The following is a 21,795-nucleotide window of genomic DNA, read 5'->3' as shown; positions in this document are numbered from 1 at the left end:
TCTAGAATAGTCTACGGTGACTTTCACCACTTGCCCAAAACTCTGTGGCTCGATACCTTACGAGTTAGCTGTAATTACTGTGTTCTCCTCATGAGGGAATTACTGTGCCTCCATTCCTTTGGCCCATATAATATCTCTTCTGCCTGAAATCCTCCTTTCCTTTTCCCCAAGAATCCCTCATCCTACTATTCCTTGTCCTCCAGGAGCACTCCTATTCGTCCGTCAAGAAACAACCTAAATATTACTTCCTGCCTTCTTCCCTTCCTCTACAGTTCCAAAGAATTTAGACAATGAGCTACTTGAGAGCACTAACTTTATCATATTCACATTTATTTCCCTATCCCTTAATAGATTCCTTGGTAAACAAGTACTCAAAAAAATATCAAGTAAATAAATGTATCATGCCTTCAAATAAATTTCTTCTTATACTAACAGTATATTTAATGGCTAAATTAGCCAATGAATAAATGAATACAAAGACTTTTTTAATGTGCACAAAGAAAGAAAACATTTTTAATCTATGTTTATTTGACAAAACAGTATAATCCCAAGAATTTTAATAAATTATACTGGTATCCCTCGTTCTTAAGCAGATATGCTCTAAAATCAAACTTAATATATTAAACTCCACTTTGCCAGGGAAACCAATGGGGAAAAAAAAAAAAGTTGTAACCTAGGAGGGTCCACTCTATCTGTCCTGCTGCCTGTACGAAACCAGAAGGAAAAAGCAGGGTCTCACAACATCACTCTTGGTACTGACAACCCATACTAGGAGAATAAGGCCATCTTCTAACTCTGCGAAACACGCCAGGCGGTGGCAGCAGCAGGGAAAGAACACTGTAGACATGCCCCCAGGGTTACCTCCTTTGATTTTTACAACAGTGCCGTGAGGTGTTACCTTTATTTCAGGAAATAAGATAACTGAGTCTCAGAGGTTAAATAACTTCTCTAAGTGAAACCACACTATAGGACGGGAATTCAAAGCCAAAGCCAGGTCAACCAGACTACAAACCCCATGCTGTCATCCCCTCCCATGGCTAAGACCACACCGAGAAAACTAGAAGACCCCAGCCCTCAGAACCAAAAGTAAATCCTTCCCTGAGGTTTTCCTGAAGTTTAAATCTTTAGTTAATTTCCTCCCAAGTTCTTTCTAATAACATAGATCCAAAAATAAATATCCCATATATTCACTCATTCAAAAAATACTATTACTAAATACCCCAGGACCTATGCTAGATACCTTTAATTACAACTATACCAAAAACCACTTACAGTTTTCAATTTAACACATAACAGTTGATTTGCAAGATAAAGCAAATAGGCCTTTGAATGCATGTTTTTATACTTGGAGAATGGCAACAAACAAAAATAACAAATAAAGAACATAAATTTAAAAGAAAGCTATAGAGGGCTTCCCTGGTGGCGCAGTGGTTGAGAGTCCGCCTGCCGATGCAGGGGACGCGGGTTCGTGCCCCGGTCCGGGAAGATCCCACATGCCGCGGAGCGGCTGGGCCCATGAGCCATGGCCCCTGGGCCTGCGCGTCCGGAGCCTGTCTCCGCAAAGGGAGAGGCCACAACAGTGAGAGGCCCGCGTACCGCAAAAAATAAAAAATAAAAATAAATAATAAAAGAAAGCTATAAACATCGAGATAACTAGAATTCAGATTTTAATTATATAGGAACCTTGAGAACTATACTTTTGTTTTTTCTTAGCTTTTACATGTACCAGAAATATTATTAGTTGACAAAGTACAGAGACTACATACTCTCCAGAGCACCTTCTGCTGGGTAACTTTCAGCATCAGCTGACACCATTACTTACCCTTACAGAATTTACTAAAATATATTAAAAAACATTAACGTAGTGAAACTACTGGTATAGGTTTTTGTGTAGCCAAAAATAAATATTATTGAATTCTAAGGTGAATTTATAAAAACCAACAGGATATCCAAAAGAGACTGAATATAGTCTAAAGTTAGAAAATAAAATAGGTAAAAATTATTAAGCTTAGTTACTAATAAGTTCTCATTTTCTAAATTCTTTAAAATGCACAACATATTAATTCTCCTATTTTATATTTTCCACTGCTGCTTCAAGAAAATTCTTTTCAAAAATTAAATTTATTAATAATACTATTGAGAAGGATACCATATGTATTTACGAAAAAATATTTATATTTTAACGTAGCATCACCTAAGATTAATTATAAAGAGATTTTCTTAAAATAATCTATTATTCCACAACAAATTGAAACAATTAGAAGTTTGGGAAAAGGACAGACAGCACATTTAATTTATCATATTAAGACCCCCCCCAAAGTTAATCTGAAACAGCTAAATTATACTAAAAACAACTCAAAAATCAGCTGTAAAGAGATGCATATTCAGATCACAGAGAAAATACTCTCAATAACTACTCCCTAATGATTTCTTATATGAAACATCTGGTTTTCTAAATGTAAAGATTATAAAATAAATTCCACAATAAAATGAAGGCTTATAATATAAGGATATTATTCAAAGACATACACCTGATAGTTCATCATTTTTACTTAAAAGGTCCGTTTTAAAAAATGTGACAAGTTTATACCCCTTCCTCCATTCTTCTTTCCCCTACCTTATTCATTGCATATTTAAATGGAAAGAAAGACAAAACCTTTAATACATTTACCTCACCAAATGGAGTGTAAAACTGCACAGTGTTTACATCTTTGTCCTGAGTGATGGCCTTCTGGGAGCCTGCCACAGCTAACACGCTGCCCGTGTGGTTCCACTGGATACTTACTACATACATGCCACTATCAATTAAAACCGGATCTAGTCAACAACAAAAAAAAGTAATTGTGGTAAAATATTTAGCCTAGAGAACTTTATAATCTTAAGAATAATTTTACAATATTTTTTTAATTCTCCACATTAAAAAAAAAGAAAAAAATACATACTTTGGTCATTCTCATGTCTCATTATTTGGCATCTGCCATTGTCAAAGCAAATCGCAAGGCAGGGGCAATGTGCCTCCACATAGCCTTCTGTGCCATGGTACCAGTGAATTCCAGCAATACTGATCGCTCCAGTGACATTCACCAAACAATTCAGTTTCATTTTCATCTAAATAAAATCAGTTAGTTAGTATTTTACAACAGGGATTAGTATGAATAGAGTATTATGGAAAGACACTGAAAATAGGATTTAAAAATCTGGTTTTGAATACAAGCCCCATCACTTACTGCTTCACCAACCATGGACAAATCACTTCACCTGAGTTTCAGTTTTCCCCATTTGTAAAGGGAGGATTTCAAAAATGCTCATAGAGTTTTTATGAGACTCAAATGATCAAAGGTATACAAAATTACTCTGAAAATAGCAAAGTGTCATCTAAAAGTTGGTTACTATCACTTCCACCAACGAGTGAGTGGGTTCATGTGACGTCTTAACCCTCACTAAAAATAAAACCGTCCCATAAGTAAGATCAGAGGTCTATCATAGCTAGATCTCATCACAAAGCTACAGTTTTTCTTGAGATTCTGCTACCTAAGCCTATTCTATTTTGCCTTCTTTCCAGGACCTGATTTTTGTCCCTTACTGTTTAAATCTTCCATCCTTTTTATAATCTAGTACCTTGCTACAAAAACCTTTGGTATCTCATGTCACCTTTGGCTTCAGGTATTAGAAGACACAAAGATCAAACTGCACATTATCCTACCCATAATCCCTCAGCTTCGATACACTGAAGCCTTGTACTGAAAAGCCTGTCCTTCCCAGCTACCAGGAAATCAGAACTAAGGGCATTAATTTACCTTGAAGCAACCCAGAAGGGTTTTTTTAATAAAATGAATGTTTAGACAACTGGAAAAAAACACCTGAATTGAAGACCTTCTTGATTACACAAACTATCATGATAAATGAATGTGTATACATATACGAATGATATATAAAATAATCATACAAAGTTGTATAAATAAAAGTAAGGAATGTATGTACTTACTATAAAATTCCCTTGATTATCATAAATGTGTATTTCTCCATTTGCCATTCCAAAAAGTAAGATTTTACTATCTGCGGACCATGCTACATGACATAACTGTGTACCCTTCAGATCTTTTCCCCAAATGCGATTCCCTAAAACAAACATAAAACATAATTATTTCCTTAAAAGTTCGAGGTCATGATTCTCTAACAAGTGTTCTAGAAATCTTTGTTTCCCTAAAGAGCTCTCACATTCTTCACAGTATTCATGCATTTGTTCAATTTATTCAGTCATTAAATATTTACTGAGCACCTACTATGTGCCAAACACACACTAAGCATTTGAAATAGCAGCTGTTTCCAACTTTCTCCCTTCTCTTCTAAATTCTCACTCAGGACCTCACTCCCAAATAGTGGATGAATTAATTCATCTTTTACTTTGGAAAGAAAATAAAAGCTTTCAAAAAAGAAATCCCCCATTCCCACTTTCAAACATTCAGAACATAACTGAATCCACACTTATCCTTTCTGCTTTGCCCCGTAATACAAAGGAAGAGGTATGTCCCCAACCAGACACCAATCTAAAGCTCATCCCTCTACCTATTCTCTGATCTAATCCCTTCTGAGCTTTGCAAAGATCTCCCTCTACTGATTATTCACATTTTCTCTCTCTGTATTTTTTTGTTTTGGGTTTTGGGTGTTTTTGGCCTCACAGCGTGGCTTGTGGGATCTTAGTTCCCCCACCAGGGATCGAATCCAGGCCTGGCAGTGAAAGCACCCGGTCCTAACCACTGGACGGCCAGGGAATTCCCCTTCTCTTTCTCTTTAAACTCTTCTCTCCAGGCCCTTTCTTATAAGCATTTAAACATACTCAGATCGATTCCTTTTCAAAACTACCACCTCAGATAAAAACAAACAAGAAACACTTCCATCAACCTTAAGTTCCCTACTAACTACCGCCCTATTTCTACCTTTCCTTTCCCAGCCCAACTTCTTGAAAGAGTTATCCACACTGTAATCTACTTCCTCACCTCACACTCAACCCTCAACCCAACAGTCTGGCTTCTGCCCTGTAACTCCACTGTGGGGAAGATGACACTGCCTTCGTGGAAGTCACTATGGCCTCTTGATAAATCCAATGGATGCTTTTTTCTTTTTCTTTCCTTTTTTTTTTAAGTACTTAAATTATTTTATTTCATTTTTTTTTATTGGAGTCTAATTGCTTTACAATGTGTTAGTTTCTGCTGTAGAACAAAGTAAATCAGCTATAAGTGTGCATATATCCCCTCTCTCTTGAGCCTCCCTCCCACCCCCCTCCCTTTTTTTTTGTTTTGTTTTGACCACCTCTTCCTTCCTTCTTGGTGTCTATGACATCTCCAAGACTTCTACTTTTCAGTATCCTTTATGGAATTCTCTTCTCCTATCCATCCATTAAATGTGCTGGTTCTCACTCTACAGATGGCCCCTGGGTTTTTCATCTATTCCAATGGTTTAAATTACCATCCCTATGCTGGTGATGCCCAAAATTATGCCTTCAACCCAGATATTTCTAAGCTGCAGGCATATATATCTAACTGTGGTCTAGACATATTTACTTGGATGTCCTATGGGATGACAAAATCAACATGGTGAAAACTGAAATCTCCTCTCAAAACCAGTCTTTTCCCACATCCCTTATTTCAATGCAAGGTACCACCATCCTTCCAGTGGCAAAGCTAAGAACCTGGAAATCACTCTAGACACTTCCATCCTCTCATCCCCAACCCAATCAATAACAAGGTCCTATCTGTTCTACTATCTAAGTATCTCTAGAATATGTCTACTTACTTCCATCCTCTTTGTCATCACCCTGGTTCGGGCTACCATCCACCATCATCTATCACCTGAATTACCATAGTAATTTCCTAACTGGTACACCTGCCCCCATCTTTCTTCCCTTTCTCCTTTCTTCATATTGCAAACATAGATATGTTCCTAAAGAACAAATCTAACCACATTGCTCCCATTCTTAAAACCTTTCATTGGACAAAAAACCAAAACAAAACAAAACAAAATCCTTTCATTGGCTTCCCAATGCTCTTAGAGTTAAGTCCAAACTCCTTGTATAACTTATAATCTGCATGATCTGGCCTCTGCTTATCTTTCTAATTTCATCACATACAGCTCTTCTTCCTTTAGTATTATACCATACTGATTCTCAAAATTGTTTCAATATCCCAAAACATGGCTAAGTTCAACTCCTCTGGACCTCCTCAAATGCTATCTCTTAGGCCTAGGACATTCTACACACCAACCTTCTTTGTGGCTAATGCCTCAGCACAGATATCATTTCCTTTAGGATGCCTTCCCTGGTCCCTCTAAGTCTAGGTTACATAATTCTTCTACATGTTGCTGTCTTTTCCCTGTCTTAGTACCTATCACAACGCATTGTAATTGCTTGGTTACTTATCCATCTCTCCTGATCTAGATCTGGAATATTTTTTTGTTGTATCTAGTGCCTAGAACTACAGCTGTCACTTTGCAGACTCTCAGAAACAGAATTTTTTTATGCCAAAAAAATTTTTTTAATAAATTCTTTCTTTAATAGAGAGAACTTCACACTAAAACAAAGGTACAGACTCTCAGAAGGCCCAGTGGTATCTACGAACTAGAATTTTAAACACATAGGTTTGAAGGCTACAAAACACAACAAACAATGACATGCTCAGTTCTATTTAAAAAAGACTAGATCATTTCACAATATATAAAAATACTGAATCATTATGTTGTACACCTGAAACTACTGTTATGTGTCAATTTTATCTCAATTTTTAAAAAGTGATAGATCTCTATATACTTTTTGAAACTAAAATCTACATATTTACAATACAGTCTAACAAGTGTAAAGATAAATCAGATAATTAGGTAGACATATTTAAAATAACTCTGAGAATTTAATTCATTTTTTTCCAGTCCTACTGTAGAAAAAAAAAATTTTAATAGATTTTTTTACTTGAATATACTTAAAAATAAGTAATTCTTAAATGTCATCAAATTGTACAGTAACTATTTTCTCTTTTAATGTTTATTTTTCTGTCAGAATGCTAACATATGATCATTAATTTCAACCTCTAAAGATTAAAAATGTCAGCTAAATCTTGATCTTAGCTCTGGGCGCAAAAATGCGTTACCATCCACTGAACCAACTATCACAGCCCCATCCTCGTATACAATGCAGATCTTCTGTCCGTCAGAATTCCAGCTCATGCTTCGAACCACTGATTTATTTCTATTGTTGATCATCTCCTCATACCAAGAGCCTGTTTTCACAAAGAAAAACAAATGACAAGTCAAAACTTTCCCATCTAATAAATGGTACTTCAGAGTTGAAACATTCCATAAAATACACTGTGGGATAAATAACTGCAAAGCTTTCTACAACCTGAGACATTAAACTATGAAATCTTCAAATCCAACAGAACAAGATGAAAAAATAACTTAGGCCTTGACTAATACTTGCTTCAAAGATTATCACAGAAAACATAATAAATGCCCATCTTTTTTTTTCTCTTTCTCTCTTTCTTTCTTTCTTCCTTTTTTTCTGTCAATTAAAAAACAAAACTTCATTTGCTTCTGAAGCCCGAAACAACTGATTTTTCTCAAAGTCTGACTTTTCCCACTTGAGTACACCTCAGATAATAACCAAAGAAAGAACAAAATAAGCACAATTACTTCATAAGTATGCACAAACTCTCCAATGATTAAATATAATCATTGGAGATTATATATAATATATATATATATAATATATATATATAATATATATAATATTATATATATATAATATATATATTATATATATAATATATATATAATATATATATAATATATATTATATATTATATATATAATATATATAATATATATATTATATATTATATATATAATATATATTATATATATTATATATAATATATATTATATATATAATATATATTATTATATATATATAATAATATATATAATATAATATATTATTATATATTATATATAATATAAATTATATTAAATATAAGCATACTATGTAAAAGCTCTAAGACTGCTTGAAAAAGTTCTTAAACAGTTCATATCCCATTAGTGGTATCACATCACTAATGCTGAGTGACAAAAATGTTCACGTACATGGGGTTGGCGTGAGATGTGACTTGTCTCAAGGTGTAACCAAATGTGAGGCAAATCACAGGGCTCTTCTGTTTTCTGTTTGTTTTTTAAAAGGCTTTACTACATTCTGGTACAGGGAATTCTGGCCTGAAGCCAAGCAAGGAATCATGTAACATGGAATAACTAGTCAGAGCAGGGTATTATCCATCAAGACCGAGGCTCAGAGAAGACTCTGGAAAAAGACAGTTTAATCTCCTCTATTTTCACATTCTGCTCACCACACATATACACAGACATAAACTTTAAAAATAAATAAATGAGTTTGTTTACTACAGCATGTTTTAATTAAGAATTTTTCAAAGGTATACACCGTAAATGTTTTTAAAACAACACACATAAACTAAGGTACCCTATTCATTTAAAGATGATGGCTACAGGCCCCAAGAGAACATGTTTTATGAGTTATTTTTCTGGTAATAGTGATGCACCTAAATTAATCCCTCTCTTGTTCTCTCTTGTAGGCAAAAGACACAAATTGTGAGCCAGTAGTCAGAGCTGAGATAAAATCTATATCCAAGAAGGAAAAGGAAGCTAACTGACTCATTAAAGGAAATTAATTATTGCTTTTGACATCTTCATAAATGTGTTTTTATCTGCTGAACTAACTCCAGCCACTGACCACAGAGAAACTAATCTTACTGGAAAGCTGAAAAAAAGAGCTATCTCAAGCAGGAACGATTCTGCCAAGAGCCTAAGTTCAGTTTCAAGATAACCAACAGTCACATAACTCACTTTCTTAATGCAAGGTCACAGTTCAAAGGAAATAAGGTTAAAGGGAAAAGGAGGAAGCCGTAAACCCAGAAATGCCACCCCTGTGAACTCCTGCTACCAGTTAAAAAGGGGCTATTTCAAAGATGTTATTTCCCCATTCAAATACTGTAATCCAGACTCCAATTTGGGAAAGATTAAATAAGCTCCCCTAAGATACCTTTATATAACATCCAAACAATGATAAGACCATTTTGATCACTGGTGGTCAACTTCTGATATTGTTCATTCCATGTTACAACTTGAACAGAACCTAAAAAATTATAAGACAATTTAGAAACTAAAAAAAAGCTACAATTAATTTCAAATTTATATTTTTTATAATAAACAGCAAGAGCATGTTAAAATCAATACTGTTCCTGGGCAACAAACAGCAATTAACAGTCTTTAATATTACTCAGAAATGTTCATAGCATGCAGTTACTATTATCACTCATTTCTACAATAATGCATAATACTAATTTCCATGTTTATTCCTATTTCATGCCAGCTAAGGTACCAATTATGATCAGCTGCAAGAGCTGCCAGATATCTGATGACCGAAACAAAGGTAAGTAAGATCTACCCAATTTGCCTGACTCCCCAAGATTATTATGCCCAAAGGACATCATACTAAGTACTTGTTTTGGGGGGAAGATCTGTCATTAATATGTCCCCTAATCTCTCCCCCTGCACCACACCTTGTTTTCCATTCTAGTAGTAACACACTCTTGAGCAGCTCTTAAACCTCTGGGTTATAAGAACAAATGTGTTTTTTTTAGTTTTTTTAATCCTTAAATACTTTATTGTATATTTCCTAAGAACAAGGACATTCTCTTGCAAAACTATTTTACAAATTAGAAATTTTAACCCTGATACATTATCTCCAACCCACAGTCCACATTTAAGTTTTATCAATTGTCCAAATAATGTCCTTTATAGATACTTGTTTTTCCCATTTCAAGATCCAGTCTAGGATCATCTAGTACATTCAGTTGTCAGGTCCCTTTAGTCTACTTTTATCATAAAACAGACTCTAAAAAAGGATTATATCCTATCCATAGACAGATAACAGTATTTTTAATATTTAAAATTACAGCTACTTTTTTTCATATCTATTGAAGATGTTATTTAATCATGTGAAAGTTGTTGAATGATTCTAGGCTGTGTTAATTATGGCTAAATAGAAATGATTACTTTAAATATTACCATCATTTAAAATGATGACATTTTTGCATTAATTAGATGGTTTCTAAATACCTAAAGATAATACTATTCAAATATGATTTTAAAATTTACATGACTCACCACTATGACCTTCAAGAGTCTGATTCATAGAAAGGTTACTAGGGGCTGCAAGACCCCTCAATTTTGCATCATCTAGAACAAAAACAAAAACAAAAAATACTATGGAAAATATATAAAAGTGACAGATGATAAGATTTTGACATTTCTTGCTTTTTTTGAAAGGAGTTCCTATTCCTGGATAATATTAGAAAGATTTTTTTTTAAGCATGCCTTATCCTGATCTGTTTTTCTCAACATGGACAATAACACCTACCCCTCTGCAAAGATGTTATTCTGGTAAAATAAAGCAAAACATATAAAAGAACATTGTTTATTCAGTATGCTGAATATATTAGTAATTATTATTGCTACTTATTCCTTCCCAAAAGATAACAAATAGAAGTATTTACGACATATAGATTGAAAATTCTAAAGCATGAGACGGATCAAAAAGCAAAGACTTTGGAAACTAGTTTTTACTAGATTTTGCAGAATCTTATATTCATTCGTTCATTCATTCATTCATTCAACAAATATTTATTGAATGTCTACACGCTTCTATGCACTGTGGAAGACTCTGAAAATAAATGATGAACAAAAGCCCTCTGCCCTCAGAGAGCTTGTAGTCTACTAAGGGGACAGATATTAAATACACACACACCCACAAAAATATATATGCATATATATATATATAGTTATAAACTGGGGAAGTAAAGGCATAATAGGAGACAGTAACAGAAGGGGATTAATTTAGACTGAAGGGACAACCAGGGAAGGATTTCTGAAGAAATGATACCTAAACTGAGACTGAAGGAGAAACTGGGAAAAGCCAAGCCAGGTAGGGGGGAAAGTATTCCAGGCTAGGAAACAGCAAGTGCAAAGGCCCCTGGGTAGAAGTATAGAGCCTTCGGCAAACTGAAAGAAGGCCTATGTGGTTGAATTAGTGGAGAATGGCATAAGTTAAGGCAGAAGTGATAGGCACAGAAAAAATTATAAAGTCTTTGCAGGAAGTGATAAAAATTTTAGATTTTATCCAAAGTGTAATGTAAGCCTTTAAAGACTGTTTTTTATTTAAAGTGACTTATTCTCCTTGATTACTAATCATACTATAGAGAAGAATACAATAATATAAAATGTCATCTCAGTAAATTAATCTTCACTTAGAAAATCTGATTGTTACATGTAAAATATAACATTAAAACATTCATTTAAAAATACAGATTTATTAAAATCTTAAGAATTTGTGAGAGTGGGAATTATAAAAGTTGATGCTGAAGAAAATTCTCCTTTCAGATAACATGTATCTTAAAAAATTATGAAAAATATTCTTTATTCTGAAAACAATCTCAGGAAAAAAAAAAATACCTGAGTTCCTCTGAAACCATTAGCTCTAATTATCCAGTTACTGTCTTGGTAACATTAACAATAATACACATATCTAACATCACAATCATCTGTCAAACAATTAGGATAGAATAAATGTTGTTGACATACATGTTAGGTTGAACATTATTTTTTTAACAGAGGGTTCTTTCACCCATTGACTCTTTTAAAGATTGTACTACACACTTAAGCCTTATTCTACTCTTCTAAAACAAAATTTGATACAAACATTCTTCTTAACTTATAGCACTGAAAATCCATTCTAATGCCTATGGTCATAGTCACTGTAACCAAGTAAAATTAGTGATATGTGATTCCAAGGGTTTGCAGGACCTAAACATATTTGAAAGTGTGATGAAGTAGTTCCATCTTTCCATTTGTTTCTATGGTCTGAATTCACAATTCTGCACAGCGGGTATGTTTTCTCTTTGTTAAGCCACTAAGTACAGGACTCTTGACAAAATCCATTCTGACCGATGACAATAAGCTTTTGAAATTCTACTTGACATGGTGAACAAACAGCATCTACATCTGAACACTGTCTTTTGCTGGCAGCAACTCCAGAACTTGATCATGCAGAAAATATCTGCAAAACCTACCTGAAAGTTCTGATGTCCAAAAAAAAAAAAAAAGTCAAAAGTTTTCAGTGAGGTGGAGTAAAGCCACCAAGATCCCAAGACTCCACTGAGTTACATTAAACTCCCCATGGCCAATAAACAAACCAAACTGGCATGGTATGTGCTTCTAAAAGCACATACCAATAATCCTTGGATTTAAAAGGCATGATGAAAGGAGGCACCAATAAAAGAAGGCATCTGAAACCCATGAAGAGGGATTTCGGAATAAAATCAGTAATTCCAACCATCCAAAGTATCTCCCAGAAGCTCAAAAAGTCCAAAGGATTTAAAAAGACTAAACCGTCATAAAGTGACTGAGGATGAGAGATACAACAAAGGAGAACAGAAGACCCTGCTCAGAAGTTCACCAGTAACCAAGCACACTAAATCTCTAAGCACCTTCATCTTCGGAAAACCCGGCTGACATTCATAAATATCAGTTTTTACCTTTTGCATTCATAAAACTTGTTAGCTTTTATTTGCATCCATAAAAGTTGTTAGCAGCCCAGTTCCAAGAGAAATTCCTGTTATGTGCTGCATAGTAAGTTTGACAAGCAGGATCAAAATATATGGAAGACATTTTGGTGACACTTGAAGAGAGGGTGGGATTCTGAGAAGGAGCTGCTATGGGTTCTCCAGACTCCCTGGCGGGATCACCCGACTGCCTTGCTTCTCTGCGTGATCGGCTACAAGTGACTATGTGCACACCCACGGGTACAGCTATGGACACCTGACCTGATATTTCTGGAGCTTGGGTTTTCAGCACATTCCTTTGAGGTACGGAGTTGGTGTGGATTTTATGAACATCTCTAGAACAAAGGCAAGAAGCTTCGCACATCCGTCTCGCTGCGTGGGCACGTCGGAAGGCTGAGGGGCTATGCAGGTGGCTACAGTTGGCTTGCATGGTCTCGGAGCACTGTTTCTCTGACCCGAATGTTTGCTTTAGGGTGACGCCTCGTCTAATGAAGATGCGCAGACTGCACCCTCTGCAGCAGCGGCGGGAAGAGCAAGAGATGCCGTCTCTAGTCAGGGCCGTTACCCTCAAACCCTACCGCAAGCAACTCTGGCCCAAGTGGGAAGCCCTTTAGATACTTTTAGCAGGGAAATTACATGATCTGGTTCTTTTTTTTTTTTAAGATCACAATAGCTGGAGTGTGAAGAATAGACAAGAAAGAGGCAAGAAACAATGAAGGGAGGGAGGCTGATTCTCACAGCAGTCTAGGTGAGAGCTGACAGTTGCTGGGACTAGAGAGGTAGCACGGGACAAAGGAAAAGGATGGATTCTGATACTCTTTGGAGACAGAAGCCTAGGGTTGTTGATGAAGGTGATGTTAAGTGGGAAGAAAGGGGCTTCTAGCTTGAGCAAATGGGTGAAATTTAAGATATTTATTGAAATGGAGAGAAATGAAAGAAGATATATGGGAGAAGGTCAAGAGTTCCGTTTTAGACAAAGTAAGTATGAGATGCCTGTGAAAGATTCTTGCGGAGATGTCCAAGTCTGAAAAGTCAGAACTGGGATACAGATATATATTTAGGAATCGTCACCCCATAGATGGCATTTAAAGCCAAGGGAATGAAAGAACAAGTCTAAAGAGAAAGTAAAACGAAGAGAGCCCAGTACCAAGTTCTCAGGAATTCGAACAGTTAGAGGAGAATCTAGTGAAGAGAACTTACCAGAAAGGAGAGGAGGGGAAAGCAATATGTATAAATATAACAATAATTTAAAACATTTCTATTCTCCTTTTGTCTTGAAAAATAATGGTTCAAGACAGAAGGAAAGGTCAAATGCTGATAAGAACCCCAAAAAGCCGTCCATGAGATTTGGAAAATGAAAGTCACTGGTGAGGGAGAAAAAAGAGGGAGAAAGCAGACTGATACTCCAAGGATAGAGAGAGGATGAAAAAGTGATGAGGTCCCTGAGAAGGTGTGAGGAGGTGGGCTCCAGCAAAACCTGTGGAAGTTGGCCTGTGAGAGAAGGATACTGCCTCCCCATCTTAACCTGATGTAAGAAGCTGGGCCAAACGCTGATTCTAGTTCCTTTCCTTCTAAGGCAAGGGAGTGAAAACTGGGAATGCCACCACAGGGGATGCAAAGTAGTGCTTCAAATGTACTTGGCATGCAATATCTGGTGATTGTTACTGGACGGATCTGTTGCATCACAACTATTATTATTTTTTTTTTTTTTTTTTTTTTTTTTTTTTTTTGCGGTATGCGGGCCTCTCACTGTTGTGGCCTCTCCCGTTGCGGAGCACAGGCTCCGGACGCACAGGCTCAGCGGCCACGGCTCACGGGCTTAGTTGCTCCGCGGCATGTGGGATCTTCCCGGACCAGGGCACGAACCCGTGTCTCCTGCATCGGCAGGCGGATTCTCAACCACTGCGCCACCAGGGAAGCCCCACAACTATTATTATTAAATACAATAGACTGACCTTTTAAGAATCATCCAACAATATTTCTCATATTTATCTCTTTCAACATGACTTACACCCATTAAGTTCCAAAACAAATAATTTACTCCATATTCCAAGCCTCTCAAGAAACTATTTTCCATCTTGCTCACTAATTTCAAAGAACACTCTAACCACACTTCATCAAAAATGCAGAACAGGGACTTCCCTGGTGGCGCAGTGGATAAGACTATGTGTTCCCAGTGCAGGGGGCCAGGGTTCGATCCCTGGTCAGGGAACTAGATCCCACATGCATGCCACAACTAAGAAGCCCGCGTGCTGCAACTAAGGACCCGGCGAGCCACAACTAAGGAGCCAATGAGCCACAACTAAGAAGTCCGCCTGCTGCAACTAAGACCTGGTGCAACCAAATAAATAAATAAATAAAAATACCAATTAAAAAAGCATATATATATATATTTTTTTTTAAGTGCAGAACAGGAAATGAAGTAATTTTTTTTCTTGAAAAACCTTCAATATTAAACATAATAAATGCATTTCTTAATGTAACTAAAACTTCCTACATATTTTAAGGAAAAAAATGTATATGTACAAATACTTATATATATTTGAGAAATATAACAGAGACAAAAATTTTCTTTCAACATAGTTAGGAAAACTAAAGTGCTGAGAGATTAAATTACTAAGCATCAGAAGCCAAACTCTGATTGGTACATAAGTATCTACCTTGCAAATTTGCCTTTTCTTTCATATAGTTAATCTAGCACATCAAAACAATTATTCTCTCTTTGCTTAGGCTGCCATGAGCCGTCCACATAGTGGGTAAAAACAAGGCTTTGAACGTGAAACAAACTAAGTTTTGATGGAAGAAATTTTCACATATTGAAGTATGGGGAAGTCATTCTGGCTTACATATTATTAAACTTTATGCTAATTAGAACAGTCTGTTTTGTAGCCTATCACACATATCTTGTTTATGTGCTTTAACCATTAAAGAAAAGTGTGCATTGTCCAGAAGTAAAGAATGTCCATTCTCGAGACAGAGATCAATGCCTCCCTTCCTGGGACCTCAATGCTAGTACTCCTTCAATGATAAGGCTCCCTTCCCAGGTGCCAAAGCCATACTGACTTGCTGTGTAGGAAGCAAATATATTCCTTGAAGGAATGTACCCCTGTCGTGTTTGATGTTCTTTGCTCTGACAAGAGATAAAACCATGCTGAAAACCATCTTCTTCGGAAAGTTCCTCAGAGCTGTCTGAGAGGCTGCCTCCCCAGCTATAGTCCTCAGTTTGGCTCAAATAAAATTCTTTTCTATTCCTATTACTTCAAATCTTAGCTGTGTCACTTATTTCCTGTGTGACCTTGGGAAAGTTATTAACTGATCAGCACCTAGTTTTCTCATCTGGAATACCTACCTCTCAAGATTATTGTGAAGTCAAATTAGATAGTGAAGGTTAAACACCCCAGACATAGGAAGTGCTCAATAAATATTTATAACTACCACTTCAAAGCTGTAAAGCAGTGTTACCCAAAGTGCGGTCTGAGAGTCAGCAACACCAGCATCACTAGAAATGCAAATTCTCAGACCGAATTCCAGATCTACTCTGGGGCTTGGGTCCAGAAATCTGTTTTAACAAACTCTTCAGATGATTCTTATGCCTGATAAAGCTTGAGAAGCAATGCTGTAAGGAATCCAAAACGTAATTTAGTTCAACCCTTTATTTTACAAAAGACTGAACTAAAACCCAAATATACTCAGCAACTTGCTGAAAGACATTCAGAAGTCTTATGGCAGAGCTGAGGTTCCAATTCCAATCTCCTTATCTAAATCTCCAATCTAGATTGGGAATTGTCTAGCTCTTGGACCTAGAGCAACACTAGATAATAAAGAAACGCGAAACTGTTTGCTATGGTTCCAGAGAACTAGAAAAAGAGAAATCAAGCTGTAAAACACAAGAGACTTATTACTAAAAATGTATTTTTTAATGCCATTTTCTGTTCTTGAGAACTCGGTGCATAATTATTAACACATCTGAAAAGTGGAAAGGACAACGTAGGCCTGTAAATAATCTACCAAAACGTGAGATTTTTGTGACCTTACTGAAATGCTGATTCACATCATTTTTATTTTATTTATTTTAGACTCCTACTTATATAGCACAACCAATACACATAGCATAAAACAACACAGTGACTTCGTTTTCATTCTTCATTCATTTTCATTTGCCATCAGTAATTTCAGCAAAAGCCACCTGATGTTTACATTCAATATTTTCTGAACTTTGTTACAAAAATACTCTAGAAAAACACCCCAAAATGTTTGGGGTTTTGTTCTTTTTCCTTTTGAAAGAATTAGAATTGCATACTGACAAGTACCATGAGCAAATCTCTCTGACCAAATGATTTTCCATCAAGTTCAAACATTTGGGCTTGCATTCATTTACCTGTCTGTGTCTCTAATTTCAAAACCTTCAGTAATCCGTCTTCACCACCACATGCTATGAATCCTTGGTCCTTGTTCCAAGATATACATTTCAGCTTCACATTATTGGGAACGGCAATCTGAAAAGCAACCACACCCACTCTCACAGCTTTTCACCAAAGGATTGGGAATGAGTCTACAGGAAACGAAGCCTGAAGAAGAAAAACGGCCAGTCTTGCAGGAATGTGAGCCGTTATGAAAATGAGCATAGTCCCCTGAACTGCCCTGGGCCCATTTGGGAAAGAGAGAAAGGGCTGCCCACAAAGAGAAGGGCAGTGACTGCAAAGGAACCCCATGGGGAGTGACCTGACGGATTTTTAAAAGGGGGGAGGGGGACTTCCCTGGTGATCCAGTGGTTAAGACTCCCCGCTCCCAATTCAGGGGGCCTGAGTTCAATCCCTGGTCAAGGAACTATAGTGATCCCATATGCCGCAACTAAAGATCCCGCATGCCGCAAACAAAAGATCCCGCAGGCATCAATGAAGATCCCACGTGCTGCACCTGAGACCCTGCGCAGCCAAATAAATATTTTTTTAAAAAATAAATAAAAGGGGGTAGGGATGACGGAAATATAAATCTATATCATCAATTCATATTCCCTTTCTGCATACACTTTGGCTACCTTTTTACTACTTTTCTCCTGCCCAGAGGCCTGTGATGATCCAAAGAGTTTAAATCACCTGGATAAGCAACAGGTGAAGGAGGAAAGATAGGGAAGCACGAAGTGATCAGCCCTGCAGGCCCCCCAAAAGGACCTAACCAGGGGCAGGAATGGGAAAGAATCATGCGAGAGGGCTACTGTCTCCGCCAAGGACTATTTGGGTCTTGGAGACCATCAGACGGAGGTTCGAGGCTGGACCATGCAGGAAGGTAGGCGGAGGGATGTCGAAGCCAGGACCACCACTCATGGCCTTTCCGGCAGGATGCGGGAATCGCCCGCAGATCGAGAGACCAGAGGAGGAGCGAGGGCGAACCCCGGGAAACTCACTTTCTTGCTCAAGTAAAAGAACATCCTGGGAACCCCGAGAGGACGACGCCAGCAGATAAAGCCCGGCACAGGAAACTTCTTCTAAGCCGCCAATCGCTAGTACCCGCGGCTCTTGGAAGCTCCGGTCGCCCTAGCAACCGCCGCCGCTGGGTCGCATCCGGGGCGCCGAGGGACACTTCCGGCGTCGTCCTCGCCTCGCCGGGCGTCGTACGCCTGCGCGGACGTCGCGGGGCTGCTAGACCCGCTGTCGCGGGTAGGACTTGGTCGCTTTGCTTCTGGGCTTTTCTGCCCAGCGCCCTGGCTCGTAGCCTCAGCTGCCCTCCGACTGGGCGGGCTTCGAGGACCGGCCACACCTCGGACGGTCGCGGCGGAACTCGACTGAGGTGTCAGAACCAAGTCAGTAAGGGCTCCCATTAAAATGAGGTCGTAAAGATGAGGTGTTCTGTAAGCCCCGAAGTTCCAATATTGTGAAAGGGAAAAGGTATTTACTGTATTTGGTAGCCTGGCGCCGTTGGCTAAATGAAGGTACAAACGTGCATTTTCAGAGCGTGTGCAAACCTTCCTTTGTGCCTTTGGGGATGGGAGAGCGCCCTGGAGCAATTTGGGGGTAGGAGATTTTGTTAATTCTGTTTGGTTTAGTACTTTTTAACAACTTGTTTAAGCTGTTACTGCAGCCCAAGGGTCCTTATAAAAAGAATAAGTGTGTACACTTGAAACTAACACAACATTGTAAATTACCTACACTTCCATTTTTTTTTTTTAATTTTATAAAGAGAAAAAAATATGTGTGAGCTGTGGGCTGTTACAGCATATAATTGCCATTGGGGCATAGCCTCCCATTTTTAAGTACTTGAGGTGTTTGGTATTTTCTTGCCTGTGGTCCACTGTATTCTTTTTCTGCCTTATTTCTTTCTTCAGTTCTCCTTGTCCTTTCTGAATGCTTGGAGAGTAACAGACCACCACAGTTTTAGACACACCGCAGAAACTCCTATGAAATTATTCAGTCTCATCTTTTTAACTTGTCTCTGGTTTTACCTTTTACCATATTTGCGGCTACGACTGTTGATTTGTATCATCTAGTGTGTACTTTATGCAACGGTAGCTAATTTCCCCACCTAGAGTCTTTGCCCATCTCAGGCAAATAACGTTCAAATCCTTTGACCCAAGTCTCTTGCCTCACCCAGCATACTAGAAAATTGACGATGGTCCTAGCCTTTCCTATTAAATCTAAACCCGAGCTAAAATCAGATCTTCCTTCGGTCTTAAAATTGTTTTACTTTGGTGCCCCCACTTTAAGCAAGCCAATATGCTTTTTTTTAGTCCCACTATTCCTGTGTGCTTCCAAGGCCATTTTATATATCCTGTGATATTCCTGCTTCCTTGGCCAATTGCGCCTACCCAAACGCACACATCAGGTCTCCCTGAGAAATCCTTCCCAAACTTAAGCCGATCCCATTCAGATAATATGTTTGTTTTCAAATGAATGTGTATCTTTTTCAGCACCAACTACATCCCTAAGATATGTTTGTTGGCACCAGATCACGGGCTCCCTATACTGGACTCAAGAAAAAAATCAGTTACCTAAGCCAGGGGATTCCAGTCAACTGGTTAAGCTTCAGACGTGATTAGTTCAAGCTACTGATGGTCACACTCTTGAAAATTTGTCTCTCTTTAAATACCTTTCCCTAGTTCTTGCACATGAGCTCTCATTTATTCCTCCTATAACACCATTTCTTTGTGATATATTAATATAACTGACTGTATGCTCAGATAAGTTTGGAAAATAATACTTGCTGTATGTCAGGTGCTTTCAAAAATGTTAAGCAATAACAATATATGTTTCATATAATATTTACTGCCTTTGATGTGTTCATTTTTCATTTCTTCCCTTTACAGTTTATATTTTAGATTTTTTACTGTTTCTGGGTTTGCATCTGTAGGTTATGTTTTCTTTTCAAGTACATATATTAATGTACCCTCATCATTATTTTATCTGAATTTATGTAACTTTGTTTTATTCCCTCTCCCACAACATTCTTGATTAAAGCCTTTCTGTTTAACCTGAACTTAAATTTTTAATTTTAAGAGCATGAGATTAAATTACAGGAAGAGTCACAATATTGTGTCCTTTGACAAGAAACTGTTTCATTCAAAATAACTGTAATTCAGCTTAATTTAAGAAAATATGTTAATAGACAAAGTTGATATGAGTTACCAAAAAAAAGCATGACAATATATAAAGATATTGACATTTTTATTATACCAAACACAACATAAACCAAGAAAAGAATGAGTAGTATACAATTTAAAGAACTATTTTTTTCTAAAAGTTATAAACATAAAAGCTGAAAAAAAATTTATCAAATATGTAAGTGAAAAAAAGAGTTAGGCTTATCATTAACATTTTAAAAGACGTTAGGTTTTGTTACTTATTATACCAGTATTTATAAATATATAATTTTATTGACTGGATCCTAGAGTAAAACATTAAAGTAAATTTAGGGTTTTTTGTCCTTGGTAAAAAGTTTAACACTTAATTCACAACTAGTTGTGTGTTTCTTTCTAACATCAGAATGAATTCAAAATGACATTTAACTGAACTGTTAACTGTTTAACTTAATCTGTATTAACTATATTTAGGTATGTGTATTACAATCTCCTGATCACAGCTTCAACAATACTCTGGCAAAAAATGAGAAAAAAACAAAAAGTGATAAAGATACAGTTCTAAATTGTATTCATCTCAATTTAATTATATGAACTTTTTATGTGTAAATACCCTGTACAATTTACACTCTAAAGTAACAAGACTGGTTTACACTATAAATACTATCAAGAAAACAGATCAAAAGTTCGCATTTTAAGCCTGGTTATCTTACTAATATAAACATTTCAAAATTAAATGGCTACAATTAGTAAAGAAAGAAAGAAATTATGAAACTTTTCATTCTGTTTCCTACCATTTCACAGTCATAGCTTAGAGACACTAAAATTTGCTCTGAATAAGGGACATTTATTTCCTTAGAAAAATGATACACATTCTCCAGAAGATCGTCATACTATTTATCCAGTAACATTAAAGCATTGGTAATGGCAGATTACTAGCAGGAACACTGGAGTATGCCAAAGTATTAAATACACCAAATGCTTCATATTTCCAGGTAAAAAATGTGAGGAATTTAACGATGTATTTGTCCATATTCATTTGCTTGCAACTTCTCCAAAATGTCATCAAGTGGCTAGTTGTTAAGGCTAACACCATACAAACACACTTTCAAACACTTCAATACAAGATAAATATATATATATATATATATATTTAAGTTCTATTTTGAACAAAAAGAGTGAAATTGTTTTCTCACCAAAAATCTAATCTATCTAAAACTCAGATATTCTCTTCTTTAGCGAGCATGATATAAACCAGTGGTCTTCAAATGTTTTTCGTTCATATGTCCCCTAAAATAATTTTGACAAATAAGTGATATCTTGTGCATATTTAGATTACATGAAAATTTTCATAAGTTTTAGTTGCAAATATGCAGTTTCTGCTATATTATAAATATTGATGCTTTAAAACAAAAGTTAAATCAGTCTTTTAAATGTATCCCATGTAATATTAATACCATACTGAATTGTTACTACTGTTGTTCTTCTAAAATAAAATATTGCCTTGAATTTGTATTTCCTTTCTACTTCCTCCACAGTTTTATTCTACTT

At 36.6% G+C, this 21,795-nt stretch overlaps 1 protein-coding gene and 1 pseudogene across 7 annotated transcripts in view; both read right to left on the bottom strand.

Annotated features, from left to right (window-relative positions):
- WDR35 (WD repeat domain 35) overlaps positions 1–18,250 on the bottom strand; it is a 63,410-nt gene extending 45,160 nt beyond the window's left edge. For 5 of the 7 annotated variants that reach the window (XM_067008053.1, XM_067008054.1, XM_067008056.1 and 2 more), the window contains exons 1-8: positions 18,079–18,236; positions 17,053–17,170; positions 10,222–10,293; positions 9,095–9,187; positions 7,137–7,265; positions 3,986–4,119; positions 2,943–3,108; positions 2,672–2,817 (exon numbers count right to left, since the gene is read on the bottom strand). In XM_067008053.1, the coding sequence (XP_066864154.1) occupies positions 2,672–2,817; positions 2,943–3,108; positions 3,986–4,119; positions 7,137–7,265; positions 9,095–9,187; positions 10,222–10,293; positions 17,053–17,170; positions 18,079–18,102 (882 nt within the window). In that variant the 5' untranslated portion in view covers positions 18,103–18,236. Of the gene's footprint in view, positions 1–2,671; positions 2,818–2,942; positions 3,109–3,985; positions 4,120–7,136; positions 7,266–9,094; positions 9,188–10,221; positions 10,294–17,052; positions 17,171–18,078 lie in introns of all 7 variants that reach the window. The other 2 variants (XM_067008055.1, XM_059078609.2) reach the window with 1 other exon arrangement.
- On the bottom strand, positions 11,846–13,104 carry LOC131765146 (E3 ubiquitin-protein ligase RNFT1 pseudogene; annotated as a pseudogene).
- Positions 18,251–21,795: the final 3,545 nt, after the last annotated feature.

The sequence above is a fragment of the Kogia breviceps genome, chromosome 11 (genome assembly GCF_026419965.1).
Source record: "Kogia breviceps isolate mKogBre1 chromosome 11, mKogBre1 haplotype 1, whole genome shotgun sequence".
Lineage (NCBI taxonomy): Eukaryota > Metazoa > Chordata > Mammalia > Artiodactyla > Physeteridae > Kogia > Kogia breviceps.
This window is presented reverse-complemented; position numbering and strand designations above follow the sequence as displayed.